Raw genomic sequence first — 15,636 nt, forward strand, 5'->3', positions numbered from 1 at the left:
TTCCTCCTTGCCCTTTGCACCCATGCAAGGCCGGCCGTGGTGCTTGTGTGGTTTCAGAGAGGTGAGAAAAGGCCTCAGACGGGTGGCCCTTTCTCTGTTGTCTTTGGAGGCAGACGATCCCTCCACCAAAGGTTGAGGGAAAGGCACACACAGTGGATCGGGGGGGGGGCTGGAAATACTCTCCGCTCAGGACACACATCAGGGGAAGGGGTTAGGTGGGAGGGAGAACAAACACTCAAATTTAATTCAGCTGAGCTAGCTGGGCTGGGACAAAGCACGCTCTTCCCACACGCACAGAAGAAAACAGTCTTCCAGAGCAGCTAAGGTCCCAAAGACCATTTCATCCCTTGTATCTGGACCCCCACCCTTGCCGTGACTTCCTTCTAGGCGAGGGTCCTTCCCATCCACACTCCCCACCCACCAACAAAGTCAATTGCATAACCATTCCTAAATCCAACTGGCAGGCCTTGAGTGTCACTTTTAAGAACATTGCTACATAGAGGGGGCAGGTGGTGCGTCTGGTTAAGATGCAAGCGCTCTCTTCCCCAACTCCACTCCGAGACGCCCCATTCCTCCCACCTCCCCCCCCGTCCTACCACCCATGGAACTCACAGCTTGAAAGAAAAAACACCGGTGTTAAGATGTTCCTGGCACAAGAAGAGCCATGTTCAGGTTTGCTTCTTATTTTTAATATAAAGAGTGGAAGTCTCGCCTTCTGGACCTCGCCGCACCTGCTTAGACCTTTCTGGGCAGTGGCACACCACAGGACAGTCTAATGTTTTGGAGAGACAGTACCAAAAAGAAAACAAAAACAAAAAAACCCAGGAGAGAAGTAGACAGCACAAGAGAGAATGTGGTTAAGAAAAGACGAGAGACCAGAGGAGCATCGGTCAATGAGCGAAGATGCTCAGCTGGCCTGCAGGGAAAGGGCCCCCGCATCTCCCTTGCAGGCAGGGAGGAGCCCAGGAATTTCCATCTCCTGTTTTGGTTCCCAACTGGGGGAAAAAGAAAAAACCAACCACAGCGCTCATCCTCGTGTCGAAACAGACCGTACAGTTACTCAGTACATGGCAGGGAGCTTGAGGTTTCATTCCTTTTAAGATGTTTTTTTTCCTTTTCTTGAGAGAGAGAAAAAAAATCCGGAAAAAAAATCATCCAAAGGAGAGGCAGAGGACAGGGTGGGGGGAATAACAGCAACCGAGGTTCAAGGTGCCGTCTGGAGCATCAAGTTCCTCAGGAGTTTCTGACGGCCCACCTCGTAATCCTCTTCGTCCACGTTGACCAGGAGCTTGATGGCCTCGTGACCCACCGCTTGCTTGAGCGAGTCTGTGATGAAGACCCCCTTGAGGGCCTCCAGTAGCGAGCCGTTGATGTAGTCGCGCCAGAAAGCGTCGAGGTAAGTGAGCTCCGAAAACTTTATGTCACAGATGATGGAGCCCAGGTCCCGGGATTTCAAGATGGTGTTGGCCTGGCTAAAGCGCTCAAACTGGCGCTCCAGGGGGTCCTGCTTGTTGGAGAAGACGTTCCCCTCCAAGGCCGTTTCGTGCTGGCAGTACTCCGCTCGGACTCGCAGGCGGATGTCTGGAAGGGAAGCGCCAGGAGACAGGAGATACGTTAATGCTCTCTCTGCTCGAAACATCCAAATGTCCCGGATGTGAGATCTCAGAAACCGGGTGCTCTTTGCTAAATGGTAGGAGCAGCTAATGTGGTGCCCTCCAGATGCGGCTGGACTACAATTCCCATGGTCAGTGACCAGTGGGCCATGCTAGCTGGGACTGATGGGAGTTGTAGTCCAACTGTATTGGCTACCTCTTCAACTGGTGGGTCAGGACCCGTTAGTGGGTTGCAGCCTGATTCAAGGTGGGTCACGGCAGGAGTGCTACCACCATGCAAATATATTGTGCCAGATTTAAGAAATGGGTCCCCAAATGCATACAGTTGTACCTCGAGAGTCGAACGTTTTGGCTCCCGAACGATCGAAAACTGGAAGTGATTGTTCCGGATTTCTAACGTTCTTTCGGAAGCCAAACGTCTGACAGGGCTTCCAATTGGCTGCAGGAGCCGCGCTTTGGAAGTTGAACGGACTTCTGGAACAGATTCTGTTCGACTTTTGAGCTACAACTGTATTTGGGTTAAAAGTGGATCCAGGATCTGAAAAGGCGGAAGATACCTGGTTCAGAAGCCATTAACAGAGGAATAACAGCAGCAACTCATTGGAGGGGGAGGGCAGGATATAAATTCTACCAATAAATCAATCAAGAGCGGTCCTGCTGCACCTCTAGCTCCAATGTGCCCTGCTGCAAAATCTTATGCCCAAAATGTGTTCCTCATTTCATACCCTCTCTTTACCTCTGGCAATACTGGGAGGGGACAAACTTGTACCAGAGGCCTCAAGCTGCTGATCCTCAGTGCTGTGGAAGGGTCAACAGTGTGATGTCTCTCTGTCTCTGTCTCACACACACACCCCACATCTGTCTCAGCATAGAAGATTGTTGGGCTATGTGATAGTCCTGGGTCTTAGCAAGACCTGCATTCAGATCATCCATCTTGGGAGGGGACTCAAACATTGCTGCCATGCTGCTGCTACTGTCAGGATCCTTACCGCACGTCTGTTTGTCTTTCGGGTCTGGCGTCACCGACTTCCTCCTTTTCCGCTGGCTCCCAAGGAGGGCTCGTCCCCGGCCAGGTCTCTTGGTGCAGATCTGGGGGCCTGAAGAGGAGCAGCAGACCAGCGGGTGGTGGGGAGGCACTGGGAGGAGGCACAAAGGTGAGGGCTCAGACAGCTCAGTGCAGGACTAGAGGCTGGGAGTTATTATTATTATTATTTGGTGGGGTGGGGGAATGCACAAGTCCCACTTCACAACCCCAAGAGGCTTTCAAGGCAGCTGACCAAAAAAAGCCTCACGACAATAACACTCACAGCCACATAAAAGAACAGAAACAGAAAGAAGCAAGGTTTTTATCTTTTCCTTGGGGATAACCCCTGGTCTTGCTCATGTGGCAGCATCACACAAGAACATAAGAGCCGGCTGGATCAGGGCAATGGCCCATCTAGTCCAGCAGCCTTTTCTCATTGTGGCCAGCCAGATATCCATTATGGGAAACCTGCAAGCAGGACCTGAGCACAAGAGCATACTCCTCTCCTGTAGTTTGTATTCAGAAGCATTATCTGCCTCCAACAATGGAAACAGAGTATAGTTATCATGGCTAGCAGCCATCTTCATGAATTTGTTGTCCTCTTTTAAAGCCATCTAGATTGGCGGCCATCACAGCCTCCTGTGGGAGCAAGTTCCATAGTCTAACTATGCGCTGCATGAAGGAGGGTTTTCTTTTGTTTGTCCTGAATACTGAGGACTAGTGAGGCAGGGGCCCTCAGTAAGACAGAACTTGCTCCATCCTTAATGGAAGCAAGCCTAGTAGGCTGAAGCATCATCAGAATACAATTAAATACTGTGTAATCTGCATCCTGCCTATCCTGCTTGGAGCCTAGGCTAGTTTGGTGGTCGTGGTGTGGGGAGGGGTTCCCCATTTTAGCCCGGCCAGCTTCTTCCACCCACACAGACACCACTTCAAACCTGCAAACCAAAACTAGAGAGAGTCTTCAAGATCTTAAGATCTTCCATAAAAATGCCAAATGCGGGGGCGGGAGGAGGCTTATTCAGAGACCTGGTGACAATGCAATCTCAAGATCTTAACAGTGACAAAATTAAACACAACCTCCAACTGTCTGGAAATTAATGTTGCTTTATAAATACTATGTCTGGACTGCTAAATTGAACAAGCAGAACTGACAATATTTATTTCACCAGGATTACAAGACCAGGACTGGCTCCTACTTTTGTCATTCAATACAGACTTGCCTGGCACTTGGAAACAATGCCTTCAGAAACCTTTCACTGGGGCAAAGAACAAAATTCCTGGTTTCAAATTGGTGCTGCGTCTTCTCATCACTTTTTGGCTTTTGCCTCACTTGAAACAGGAGCGGGGAACCTCAGGCCTGAAGGCCAAATGTGGCCCTCTGCCCCTTCCTTTCTATCTGGCTAAATTTGCACTAACAGCTAAGAAGTTGTGATCTAACCATATCCAGAATTATAATACATTATAATTTTTAATCCAATATTGTTATCCTTGGATGGTATACACAGCAATTAATGGATGCCCAGTGACTTTCCGTAACACATTTCTATTTTAATTCATATATTGGTTTGTAATTTCTATATTTCATATAGTGTAAAGTATGTACAATAAACTTCACTGACTGACTGCCCTCATAACCAAAGATGAGTTGCAATTTTTTTATGGTGGGGAAGAGCCAGCCAGACCAGCTTGAGCTTATCAGATAAAAGTTTGGGATAAAAAGTACTAAAAAGTAAATATTCTGCCCACCAGCATCCCAGGCCTTTTATGTTGATAGCCAAGATGAACAAGACTCTGGAGAAATGATGAGGAACCTAGGACTCTCACTGGACACAGCAACCCCATCTCCATTCCATCCTCTGCATCTCAACAGACGAGGCTTTTGCCCTTAAAAATGATTCCTGAATTCATGAGGACTAGACACTCTCACCTTTTATGTAAACAGCTTACAGATTTATTTATTTTTACATCAAGTGCTCTAAATAAAAGAAGCTGCCAGAAACCCACAGATACAGGAAGCAACTCAAGGTTACTATTGCCAGAGTTTAAAAATCACTCCTCTCTCACGTACTCTGGTCTCCAAAAAGCAACCAGAGAGTAACAACCTGCCGCCGTTGAAGTCTGGCTTTCATCAAGGAGCAAATCAACCCTCAAGGGATCAAGAGGCGAGAAGCTCTGTGGTGCATAGAATCCAATGCCTTTCTACTGTGGCAAAGGGCTACAGCAAAGCTGTGATTTCTACATTGTAGGGAGTTGGACTAGACACTCCTCTGGGTCCCTTCCAGCCCTACAATTCTAAAAGAGCACCTGCTGTGCATGCTGAAGTTCAATCCCCCCAGCATTTCCAATTAAGGAAGATCTCTGGTAGCAGGACTGGGAAAGATCCTCCTTTGCCAGAGACCCTGAAGGAGATCTACCAGTCAGGGGCAGGTGGACTAGGTGGAACAACCGGTCCAACTCTGTCTAAGGCAGCTTCTGGTGCTCATCCAGTTCTCTGGATTTGGCTGGGAAACAGACATTCAGGAACAGAGCCATCAAGCAGATGTGGCTAGTGAGGCCTGCCTGTAGGGAAGAAGACACAGAAACTGTCCAAAAAGCTGGGTCTGGATTTCTTTTGAGGTCCCAAATGCCTGCATTAAATGCTGAGGGCAGGAATGCCCAGAACAGAGATGCCTGGGCAATGGAGGGCACTGAAGGAAACTAGCTGGACAAAGGCTCCTGACATCTATCTGGCCGCAAAGTCTCACCAGATTTGTGTTGGTGGGAAGGAACGTGCTCTGCGCTGCTGTGGGCTCGCGGCGTCACGTAGCGAATGGAAGTCTCTTCTAGGTACTTGTCTACAAGATCCGGGCACACTGCGGAAGAAAGGAGGAGCATGTTAATCGGTGGGGTGGTCAACAAGAGAAAGTTTACCTATGAGATCACCTTTCGCTATATATGTGCACCCACTCAACTGCTTCAATCTGCAGAATTGGGCCTGTTACAGGTGCCACATTATGCCTGTTCTGCATTTGTAAGAAATTGATCTACTGTGGCAGAACCCCCCCTTTGCACCTCCCTGCCTATTGGCATCAGGTGAGCGCTGTCACTGTACTCTATTCAGAATTAGGTTAAGTACTTAATTCGTTCCGGAGGTCCGTACTTAACCTGAAACTGTTCTTAACCTGAAGCACCACTTTAGCTAAATTCCTGCTGCTGCCGCGCCGCCAGAGCACAATTTCTGTTCTCATCCTGAAGCAAAGTTCTTAACCCGAGGTACTATTTCTGGGTTAGCGGAGTCTGTAACCTGAAGCGTATGTAACCTGAGGTACCACTGTATGTTTTTTGTTTAGACAAGCCTACCCAGATACTGTGGAATGCTGACATGTGTTTTAATCTGTTTTTAGTTTATTGCTCTTCTTTATTATTATTTTTAAAAAAATAATAGTTGTTTTTAACTGTTTTGACTGATAATTTGGCACCCGAGTCTCGCCTGCCACTCTAGGCCACTCTTCATTCTTCTCAGGAGGCTAATGGTTTTTAAATCCTTGACATTGTTTTTCTACCAAAGGGTTTTATAATTATAATAACTATTATTACTACAAGCAGCGACCATTTTAGGCACATCCAAATGACGGGCTATTGCCAATGCGCAGGTCCTTTTGTACCTAGAAGCAAGAACGGGAGTGGAATGGGGGGGGCGGAATGGGGCACGCTTATGCATTCTCTGCCACCGTGTGCAGGGGCTGGGAACCCCCATGCAAAATGGTCGTTGCCTGCACTACTATTGCTACTCGAGGCATACAATTAAATATTGTGGTTAAAAGGGACAAAAATACAAATAAAAAGATATGATGGGAGTTCAAATAGGCAATAAAAAGCTAAGTGGTATTTAAAAAAGGAAGAAGTGCCCTCAGTCTGGATAAATACATCAATACAGTTATGTAAGGTGACAAGGTGATAGATTCAAGGGAGGGGAGGAGAAAAGTAGGCCAAAGTTTCAGACGGGCTCTGTGATTGGTGGTGGAAAGAGGAAGGCGTGGCAAGTGTTCTGAGAGATAAGCTCATGAGATCTACTACCTTGTCATTTCACACCCTCTCCTTTTCACTCACCCCCCCTAATTCAGCACAACTCAGCGCTACTTCTAAAAAAGACCAGGGCTTGTAGAAACTGCTGCAGAGCTATAACACGACCAGTTATTTCAAACACTTGGCTGTTTCTGACAATGCCTGACGCTCCCTGACTGAATCCTTTTAGATTGGGCTGAAGACCCAGCTGTAGACTTGCACCTGGTTCACCATTGGGATAAAAGGTATGTGTGTGAGTCAGCAGATGGGCTACATGCAGCCTGCTGTAGAAGACCCCCGAACCAGAGAGGACCTACCGGCCTTCCTCCTCTTTAAAGTGACATAGGGCAACAGGTCGTGGCGGGTGATGATCCGCAGAAGCTGAAGCACCTGGCGGAAGTTGGTTTCGTCGCAGCGGCCCTGCCTCTCCAGCGCCAGGAGGAAGTCCCGCCCACTGCGGATCATCCCCCTTTCGTAGTCATCAATGACGTCCACAAAGAGGAAGGACAAGACCCGGACGTCGCGGTGGGTCAGGTGGGTGCCCACGATGTCAAACATGCGGTGCAGGCTATAGAGCCCATGCTCCCGGTCGCCCTCCTCTTCTGGCCAGGCCTGCCGGCGGCTCCGTTTGAAGGCGGCCATCTCGAGCGACTGCGGGGCCTGCTCGGGGCCGCCCAGTTTCCACGGGGTTCAAGGGGGGTGGGGTGGCTCCTAAAAGTGGGACACTGGGGAAAAAAGAGAAAGACAAGATCTCTTCAGAGCTCTGCTCGCTGAAAGGTAGGGAGGGTGTATGTCTACACACAGCACTACAGTGGTACCTCGAGTTAAGTACTTAATTCGTTCCAGAGGTCCGTTCTTAACCTGAAACTGTTCTTAACCTGAAGACCACTTTAGCTAATGGAGCCTCCCGCTGCTGCCGAGCCGCCGCCACGCGATTTCTGTTCTCATCCTGAAGCAAAGTTCTTAACCCGAGGTACTATTTCTGGGTTAGCAGAGTCTGTAACCTGAAGCATATGTAACCCAAGGTACCACTGTATTTTATGCTGCAATCCCATCTGAGATACCTCTCCCACGTTCTTCATACAGGTACAGAAGTGGAGTGAATGAGAGAGGTTTCTTTCCCCCAGGAGATTTAAATTCCTGACACACTGACAGTATGACTTTTCAGAATAATGTTAAGAGCAGCTTGCTGGATCAGGCCAATGGCCCAGCTAGTTCAGCATCCTGTTCTCACGGTGGCCAACCGGATGCCTCGGTGGGAGTCCCCCAAGCGGGATCTGAGCACAACAGCGCTCTCTCTCCTGTGGCTTCCAGCAACTGGTATTCAGAAGAATTGCTGCCTCTGATCGTGGAGGAAGAGCAGAGCCATCATGGCTAGAAACTACTTGTCCCCCAAGTTGGCATTTTGATTGTACTTTTGTGCACCCAGCAAAACAGGGCTGGGGAACTTTTGGCTCTCCAGATGTTGCTTGAACTGCAACTTCCACCAGCCCTAGCAAGCATGGCCCAATGGTCAGGGATGGCTGGAGCTGTAGTTCAGCAGTATTTGGAGGATCAGAGGTTCCCCACACCTGCATTAAATGCACATTAGTTTTATTAGACGTGACTATTTTAGTTCTGGGAAAATATTGCAACATGGAATGCCAAATAAAATATTGTAGATGGGCAGTCTTTCCTGCGAACAGTGTGCTAAGCTTTCATTTGTGAACCAATTGCATCAAAACTGAGTACATGTTACCCCCCAAATCCCACACTGTTGATCCCATACCAATACCCCCCCAAAAGTCTCTGTGAGGCTGGCTAGGCTAAGAGACAGAGGCTTCTTGAGGCCAGCCCAGTGAGTTGCATAGGGCTTATTTACAATAAATCCTTTAGTTGCTTTTTTTAAAAAAATGAAATTCTCCAAGTCCCATTTACATGGGTGACATAAGAAGTGCCTGACCATGACAGTTTTTATACTTGCATAGGTGGCATACATTATCACAAGGGGATGTTTATAGATGGTAGAAACTCCTGAGAGAGAAAAGGCAAAAGCTCTGCATGCCCAGTTTCAGGTCATATGCAGTTCTGTCTTCATCTCATGATGCAAACTGAAAATAAGGCACCTATAACTTTCTTATCTCTTTTTCCTGGAGTGGCAGGGGGAGCAGTCATCACCATTTAGAACAGCAACTAAATGCTATATATATTAGAATCATAGAATTGAAGATTTGGAAGGGAACACAATGGTCTTCTAGTCCAACCCCCGGCAATGCAGGAATCTTTTGCTCAACGTGGTATTTGAAGCCATAACCCTGAGATTAAGAGCCTCATGCACTACCACCTGAGCTATCGCATATATATATATAAAATATGTATATACATATATTTAAATTGTGCTGTCCAGATCAGCAACCTTAAGCTTCACCAGTAAACTAACTTGGGCTTCCTAGAGCTCTACAGTCAATGCTGACATTTGGAGAAAGCAAGCAGCGGCACACACTTCTCCCAAGCTGTGCGAAAGGATCTTGTTGGTTCTTACCTTATCCATTCCCCTGTGCAACTGAGAGGGGACTTTGCTTCTCTCCTAGTCTGTGGCCCAGGGGAGGGGAAATGAGTTGGTAGCAAACCACAAAGAACAGCTGGCTAGAGTAAGCTAAACTGACATGCATGCACACTAGATCTCGTCCTCTGATCTGAGAGATTCCATCTCTCAAAGCCCTTTAACACAATCACTGGCATGAACTAGAACCCGTACTCTACCCACAAGCTTCTATTAAAATGCCATGGCATGAAATGTGTGAAAATGCACTTTGATTTCCTACCTACCTCAACTCCAAGGGGAGCCAGCAGTTGGTTCAAAAGTTAAGCAGGCTGTCTCCCATAAGGGATCCGCTGCATGAACCCTGCAACTATAGACCTCCCCCGATGCCCATTCTCTGCTCCCATTTCAGACCCTGTCCTACTTCACTTTCAGCACAACTTCCTGATTCAGTCCCTGATCCCAGATTATCTCCATTTACTGCCACACGCCATGCCTCTGACCCTTCAAGACAGCTGACCTAGTTCATGGCTTTTCCATGGCTCGATCATGACCTCTGGCGTAACACTGGAGCCAGAGATTCCCAAAGGCTCCTGTTTCAAACCCCAGTACTAATACAACCCAAGAAAACCCCAGGCCGTTTGTGTGTGTCTTTTGGAAAAGCAGTCACTCAACACAATGAAAGAGGATCCCTCAAAACTCACAGAAAGGATGCTCCGTTAATTTGGCTGCTATACAGCAGAAGCGGGCTGTTAAGAGATAAAGTTTGCTTGTTTCTCTAAATCTGATCCAAAAATGAGGTCCTTGTATTTTGTCCTGGCACTGCCACTGTAATGTCATCCGATTAGAAAAGTATAGTTTCACAATGCATAATTATGCTTAATAAGCTGGGCAATAGTATTTCTTTTCAAAGCTATCACTGACAGCCTGAAATCCATGAACTCTGGCAAGTGGGAACCCCAGGCCACAAAGACAACTTGCCTTCCTGATTTTGTTATTAAAAAAAATCACCCTCAGAATTGTTCCATACATTATAACAACAAACCAGGGGCTCGTCCACATGTACACTCTGCTACTATGCCCCAACCTCCCACCTACAATATTTTTTTCTTTTCTGGGGGGTGGGGATCACACTGGCCTGCCTTACAGTACCTATTGCAATGATTACTGAGAGAATGCACTTGAACCTTCAATTCACACTCCCACAGGCAATGCATCCGCAGCCTCAGTGTAGCATGCACTCCACCCAAAGCTGACTTGTACAAAAGCCAGACTGCTGGCCAATCTGGATGACCTCCTCTCACAGGCAGCAGGTCCCAAGATGTGGGGCAGAGGCGACCTTCCCAGCCCCACTATTAAAGAGTATTTCAGCTAACTCTGAACCTGGGGCCTTCTGCATACAACCGAGGTCTACAATTCTTCCTGCTGAAGTTCACCGTACTCCTGGCGAGGGCACCAAGTCAAATCATACATAATGAGTGCTGAAGGAGAGGGGTATGGGATGAAGAGAGAGTTGCCAACAGGCCACAGATGAGTCCATAACTGAGCTCTTAACTACAAACTCTTTTTTTCTGAATAAGGACATTCTAATTGACTGCTCTAGGATTATCTCAAAAGTCACAGAAAACAAAACAAGGGAGAGGAGCCACACATTGTGCCCTGATCCGATACGCCCCTAAATTCTTGTTTGAATTTGTCCAAGAATCAAACAACAGCTATGTTTCATTTGCACCAACCAGCATCCCCCATTCTAGTTGAGAGCTCATTTACAGTGCTGTCAAGAATCACTCTGTGGAAGGAGGTTCCTTCCTTCCAGCCACTAATTCCTGGACAGCTCCAGAAACTCGGTCAAGCTCCACACTAAACGGCAGGTCAATCAACAGGAAGGCAGTTAGCCAACCACTGCCTTGCTCTACTTATGTTAATAAGCACCATGAAGAGCAACGGAAGGGAATGAATCACCACCAGGCATGTCACTGCAGAGTTTGGCACAAGTTATCACCCAACAACATACCGTACCTTATGTCTTCTTGTTTTCTGGAGGTTCCCTCTTTGCCGCGTTTAGATCCAGTCCTGCACAGCTGGCGGGGCACAGAGGCCAAATGTGAACATACGAAGTCTCTAGTCCACTTTGCTTTACTTTTTTAAAATTAAAAAAGACAGACCAAAGAAACAAAAAACTTGGCAAATGGATTTCATATATGGCTCACGGGAGGACAGGACAACTTTTTTCTCCTAAAGTTAAAATTCTCACTACATGATTCTAGAGCCCACAGTTTCCAAACCCTCTCCATCTCTCTTTGGCTTTAAAAAGAAATTCCACATAGGAAAAGTCCCCAAGCCATCCAGTAAAGTCTGGGGGCATTGATTTATTTTCTTTTGTTCTATCTTAACTTCTAGCAAGAAGACCTTTCCTAGCACTCAAATACATATACAGAGTCACCAGATTAGCGAGGCTAATAAAAAATAAAAATAAAACACAAACTTATTGTATGCTTAACTTTCAGCTGTGGTACACTATAAAAATATTTCATGGCTAATATTTAGTACTTCTCTCTCACACACATACAATTCTATTTCATCCAGCAGATTAGAGTCCTCGCTTTCCCCCAAAGCAGAAAAGTTATTGACCAGTTCTTAACTTTTCATATATTAAAAACCTAATTTGAAAGAAATAAACCTCTCCTGAATAAGAGAAAAGCACATAGCTAGCTCAATATAGGATTCATCAGAAATCCCTAGCATATTAATGCTCAATATTTAAACTAAAATACCTACAATTGGTTTCTCTCTCTTATTTTCATCAAGCAATTAAGAACTAAATTCATTCTTTGATCTACAGTACGTTAATATGTATCCCCTTTGTTCAAAAGCAAGGAAATCTAGGCTTGTTTATTTGAAACACAGAGGTGAATATTTTTAATCTCACACAGAGCACCTTGATTTAAGTAAAAAAACCTGGCCCACACTGCCACATCCACCTCCTCTTTTCATGTTACCTTATTATTCCTTCCTCTGCTGCCCCTTCTGCTTAATGATGAATGGGGGGGAAATTAAAACAAAAATAAGGACTGACAAGGTAAAATGTCACAAGCGTGTTAAGAACCACCAACGCGTAAACTGGGTTTCCTGGGGCCAGGTCCACTACCTCCTACAACTGCCCTTTCCCCTGTCAACCCATCAATCTCTCAGAACCCTGTGCCCCCCAAATGTTTCCCACTACCCCCCCAAAAAAGTCCAGGGGAAACTGAGTTGGTGGGGCAAATGCTTTAAAGGGCCTCCCCTGCCCCTCCAACCTTTGCCAAACTCCCCAGCTCCCCTCAAATAAGATAGGAGAGGTTAAACTTCAAGGGGGCGACGAAATAAAAGGGGTGGGTTTCTACTCCCCCCCTTACCTATTAATAAATTCCTCATCAACTGCCCCTGCCCACCCCTAAACCACCACCTTACTCAGCCCTACCTAACGGGCAACTGGGGAGGGGGGAGGGAATACTTTAAGAGGGTAGTTTTAAATCAAAGGGAGGCGGGGGGGGGGCTTGTATTTCTCCTCACCCCACCCCCACTTTCCTCCCCCTGGCTGATGGGGGTGGGCCCTTCCGCAGCTGGGGTGGGGGGTGGGAGTGGCCCTTCCCTTCTCCCCACCAGTGAAGGGTTCCCTCTTCCCCAGCCTGTGACCAAACGGGGTGGTGGTGGTGTCTCCTCCTCCCCCTCCCCAAAATAGGCCTCAAGGTCCTGCCCCCCCCTTCCCTGCTCAGGGCCTGGGCCGGCTGTCTAGGCCTCTCACTCTCTCCTCAGGGCCATCAGGGCAGCCATATTGGATCCATCCGCTCCTCTCCAATCTCTCTTCCTCCTCCTCCTCCTCCCCCCGCCCGGCCGGTTCTGACCCGAGCCTCGGCCGCGGCTGGAACGAGAGGAACATCCGGGCAACCGGCGCCTCCCTCCTGCCGAAGCAGGGCTGCCCACATCCGGGCATCACCCGACCTAGCTACCTACTTCCTCCCGGTTGGGGTGGGAGGCGGCGAAGCTGCCGCCGCCATCTTTCGTGATGGATAATAACCTAAAGGCAACCATGTTTGTTACGGGCGAAAGGGGCCGGGGTGAAGCTGCCCGCGCCATCTTTTGTGATGGATAGTAACGCTTTCAAATAATAATGGTAAAAAGAGCGTGGGGCGGCCATGTCTGTTAAGGGCGACTAGGCGGGCTTCACTGCTAATAGAAATAATGGGCGTTCGAAGCAAACTCGGGTGTGGAAACGGGCGGAGAGGAAAAAGAAGAACGATTAAATCCAAGAGGGGTGGGAAAGTGGATGTTTAAATGGAGGACGGTTTAAAGACAAAGCGGAAAATAAACAAAAATGTGTCCGGGGTGGGGAGGGAAGGAGAAGAATTCAGCCCCAGCCCCGATTTCCTTTTGGTTCTAGGATGGTGAACAGAGTGCCTCTGAGCAGGAACAGAGTGCAAATAAATGCACCACAGGATGCTCGAGAGTCGGTTTGTTTAAAAAAGAAGTGAACCCTCAGGGAAAACTTAACACTCCCAACATTTCACAGATGAAAACAGATGGTGCTTGTAGCACTATGTTTCGTTACTATAACAGTATTATTAATTACCCGCCTTTCACACTAAGGTCCCAGGACAGGTTATAACAATTAAAACGTAATATTAAAAACAGTCCAAAACAACTTAAAACTGTTGTTATTCTTATATTTTCAGGATATTATGTTAATAAGTGACTAAAGTGCCTCTCATTCATAGAGCAGAAAAATAAAGCATAACCAGTAAAACGCCTGGAAGACACAAGTCTTTACCTGGTGTCTGAAAACTGTTAATGATGGTGCCTGCCACTGAGGCAAGCATTCCAGGGATAGGAAGCACCAGCTTAAAAATACTTATCAATTTGTTAGTTCCACCTCCTCTACTATTACACATTGGTGGAGAGTATTTTCTGCCTGCTGTATCAATTTACTCTGCAGCAACTTACAGAGCTAAGAAGGCTTTGTTGCTTAAGGTTAAAGATATACTAGCAATTTATCCTTGAAATTTTGACAAGGTAACGCCAAAGGGGCAAAAAATAATAAATGCCAGAAAATGTGACAGCAGGCATGTATTGGGGAGGCAACTCTATATCAATTTGACACTTGGAAATGCCCTAGAGCTGTATGTGGGCCACAGGTAAGAGAACACAGACAATTGCTATTAATACCTGTGTCCAAATTTTCCTTTGGCAGTGACAAGCTATAGTGAAGTTTCTTTACATAAATTTGACAGTCCTTAAGATTCTAAGCAGAAGTCCAAAACCATCTGTGAGGTTACAGGGAAATGCTGATATATATATTTTTTAAAAAGGATTAACTTTCTCAGCCGTCCCTACTTATGAATAAGCCTTGTCATTGCAAACCAAACATATGGTTGAATTGTCTAAAGATCACAAGGAACTTAGAGAAAGACAGGCAGCTAAGTTGAGAGGGCAACACTGTTGGAGATTGTGTTCTTTAATTATATTATATTCACTAGAAACAACAGCTGTAAAGGAAAAAAATAGATAATATGGTATTGGTTGTACTTAAGAGTGACCCATCATCTTAAACATGAAAATGGCTCAGCAACATGAGAAACTGCCTTGTATGAAGTCAGACTTAGCTCAGTATTCACTGACTGGCAGCAACACTCCAGGGTTTCAGAGATTCCCTACAGATGCAGACCCCCCAAGTGTCCTTATTTTTAGAGAAGCTGTTTTGGTTTCTGATTTCATCCTGGAATGTCCCTTTTCTCAGGATGTCCCATTTTCACTGGAGAAATGTAAGAGGGCATGATGTTGTCTGAGCCCAAGCCATCTGAAGGCAATCTTGTATAGGGAAGTTTTTGTTAATGTCTAATGTTTTATTATGTTTTTATATATGTTGGAAGCTGCCAAGTGTGGCTGGGGTAACCCAGTAAGCTGTGTCGGGTATAAACAGTAAAATTATCTTTATGGAATGGGACATCCCTGTTTTCATTGGAGAAATGTTGGAGGGTATGCAGATGTCAGGGATTGAATTTGGAGCATCTGCTTTGCATACAAAAGGTCCCAACTATGAGCAACAGCCTTTAAATTTGAAGTGCTTATGTTCTGAACTTCCATCAAAATATGCTGGTATCGGGGTGGGTCCCAACCTCATTATTGCATTTTAAGCCTCTAAAATAAGGAATCAAGCACTGTTCACCCTCTAAAAATGATAAAAGAAAGGGGAGTGATGATCTGAAACAGAATTTTGCTTTCCCAAGTAAAGAAAGGCTGACACAAGAGACAGACACTATTCTGGTGATTATTGATAGATTAACTGCATTTATCTGTATTCTTAGCTGAAGCCACTTGCAGAATAGCTGTTAAGGATGTTAACTCACAAAAATATCCTACAATGTCTCAGTAAAGCATGCACAGGAGTGCAGCTG

The 15,636-nt window shown here is 46.5% G+C and overlaps 1 protein-coding gene across 8 annotated transcripts in view; it reads right to left on the reverse strand.

Annotated features, from left to right (window-relative positions):
- LOC308464739 (death effector domain-containing protein) overlaps positions 1–13,147 on the reverse strand; it is a 32,338-nt gene extending 19,191 nt beyond the window's left edge. The window contains exons 1-7 of one of the 8 annotated variants that reach the window (XM_080984301.1): positions 12,990–13,147; positions 12,205–12,232; positions 11,225–11,286; positions 7,002–7,409; positions 5,385–5,492; positions 2,603–2,749; positions 668–1,581 (exon numbers count right to left, since the gene is read on the reverse strand). In XM_080984301.1, the coding sequence (XP_080840427.1) occupies positions 1,205–1,581; positions 2,603–2,749; positions 5,385–5,492; positions 7,002–7,326 (957 nt within the window). In that variant the 5' untranslated portion in view covers positions 7,327–7,409; positions 11,225–11,286; positions 12,205–12,232; positions 12,990–13,147 and the 3' untranslated portion in view covers positions 668–1,204. The other 7 variants (XM_080984304.1, XM_080984300.1, XM_080984308.1 and 4 more) reach the window with 7 other exon arrangements.
- Positions 13,148–15,636: the final 2,489 nt, after the last annotated feature.

This window comes from Podarcis pityusensis (assembly GCF_964106645.2).
Source record: "Podarcis pityusensis genome assembly, chromosome: 16".
Classification (NCBI taxonomy): Eukaryota; Metazoa; Chordata; class Lepidosauria; order Squamata; family Lacertidae; genus Podarcis; species Podarcis pityusensis.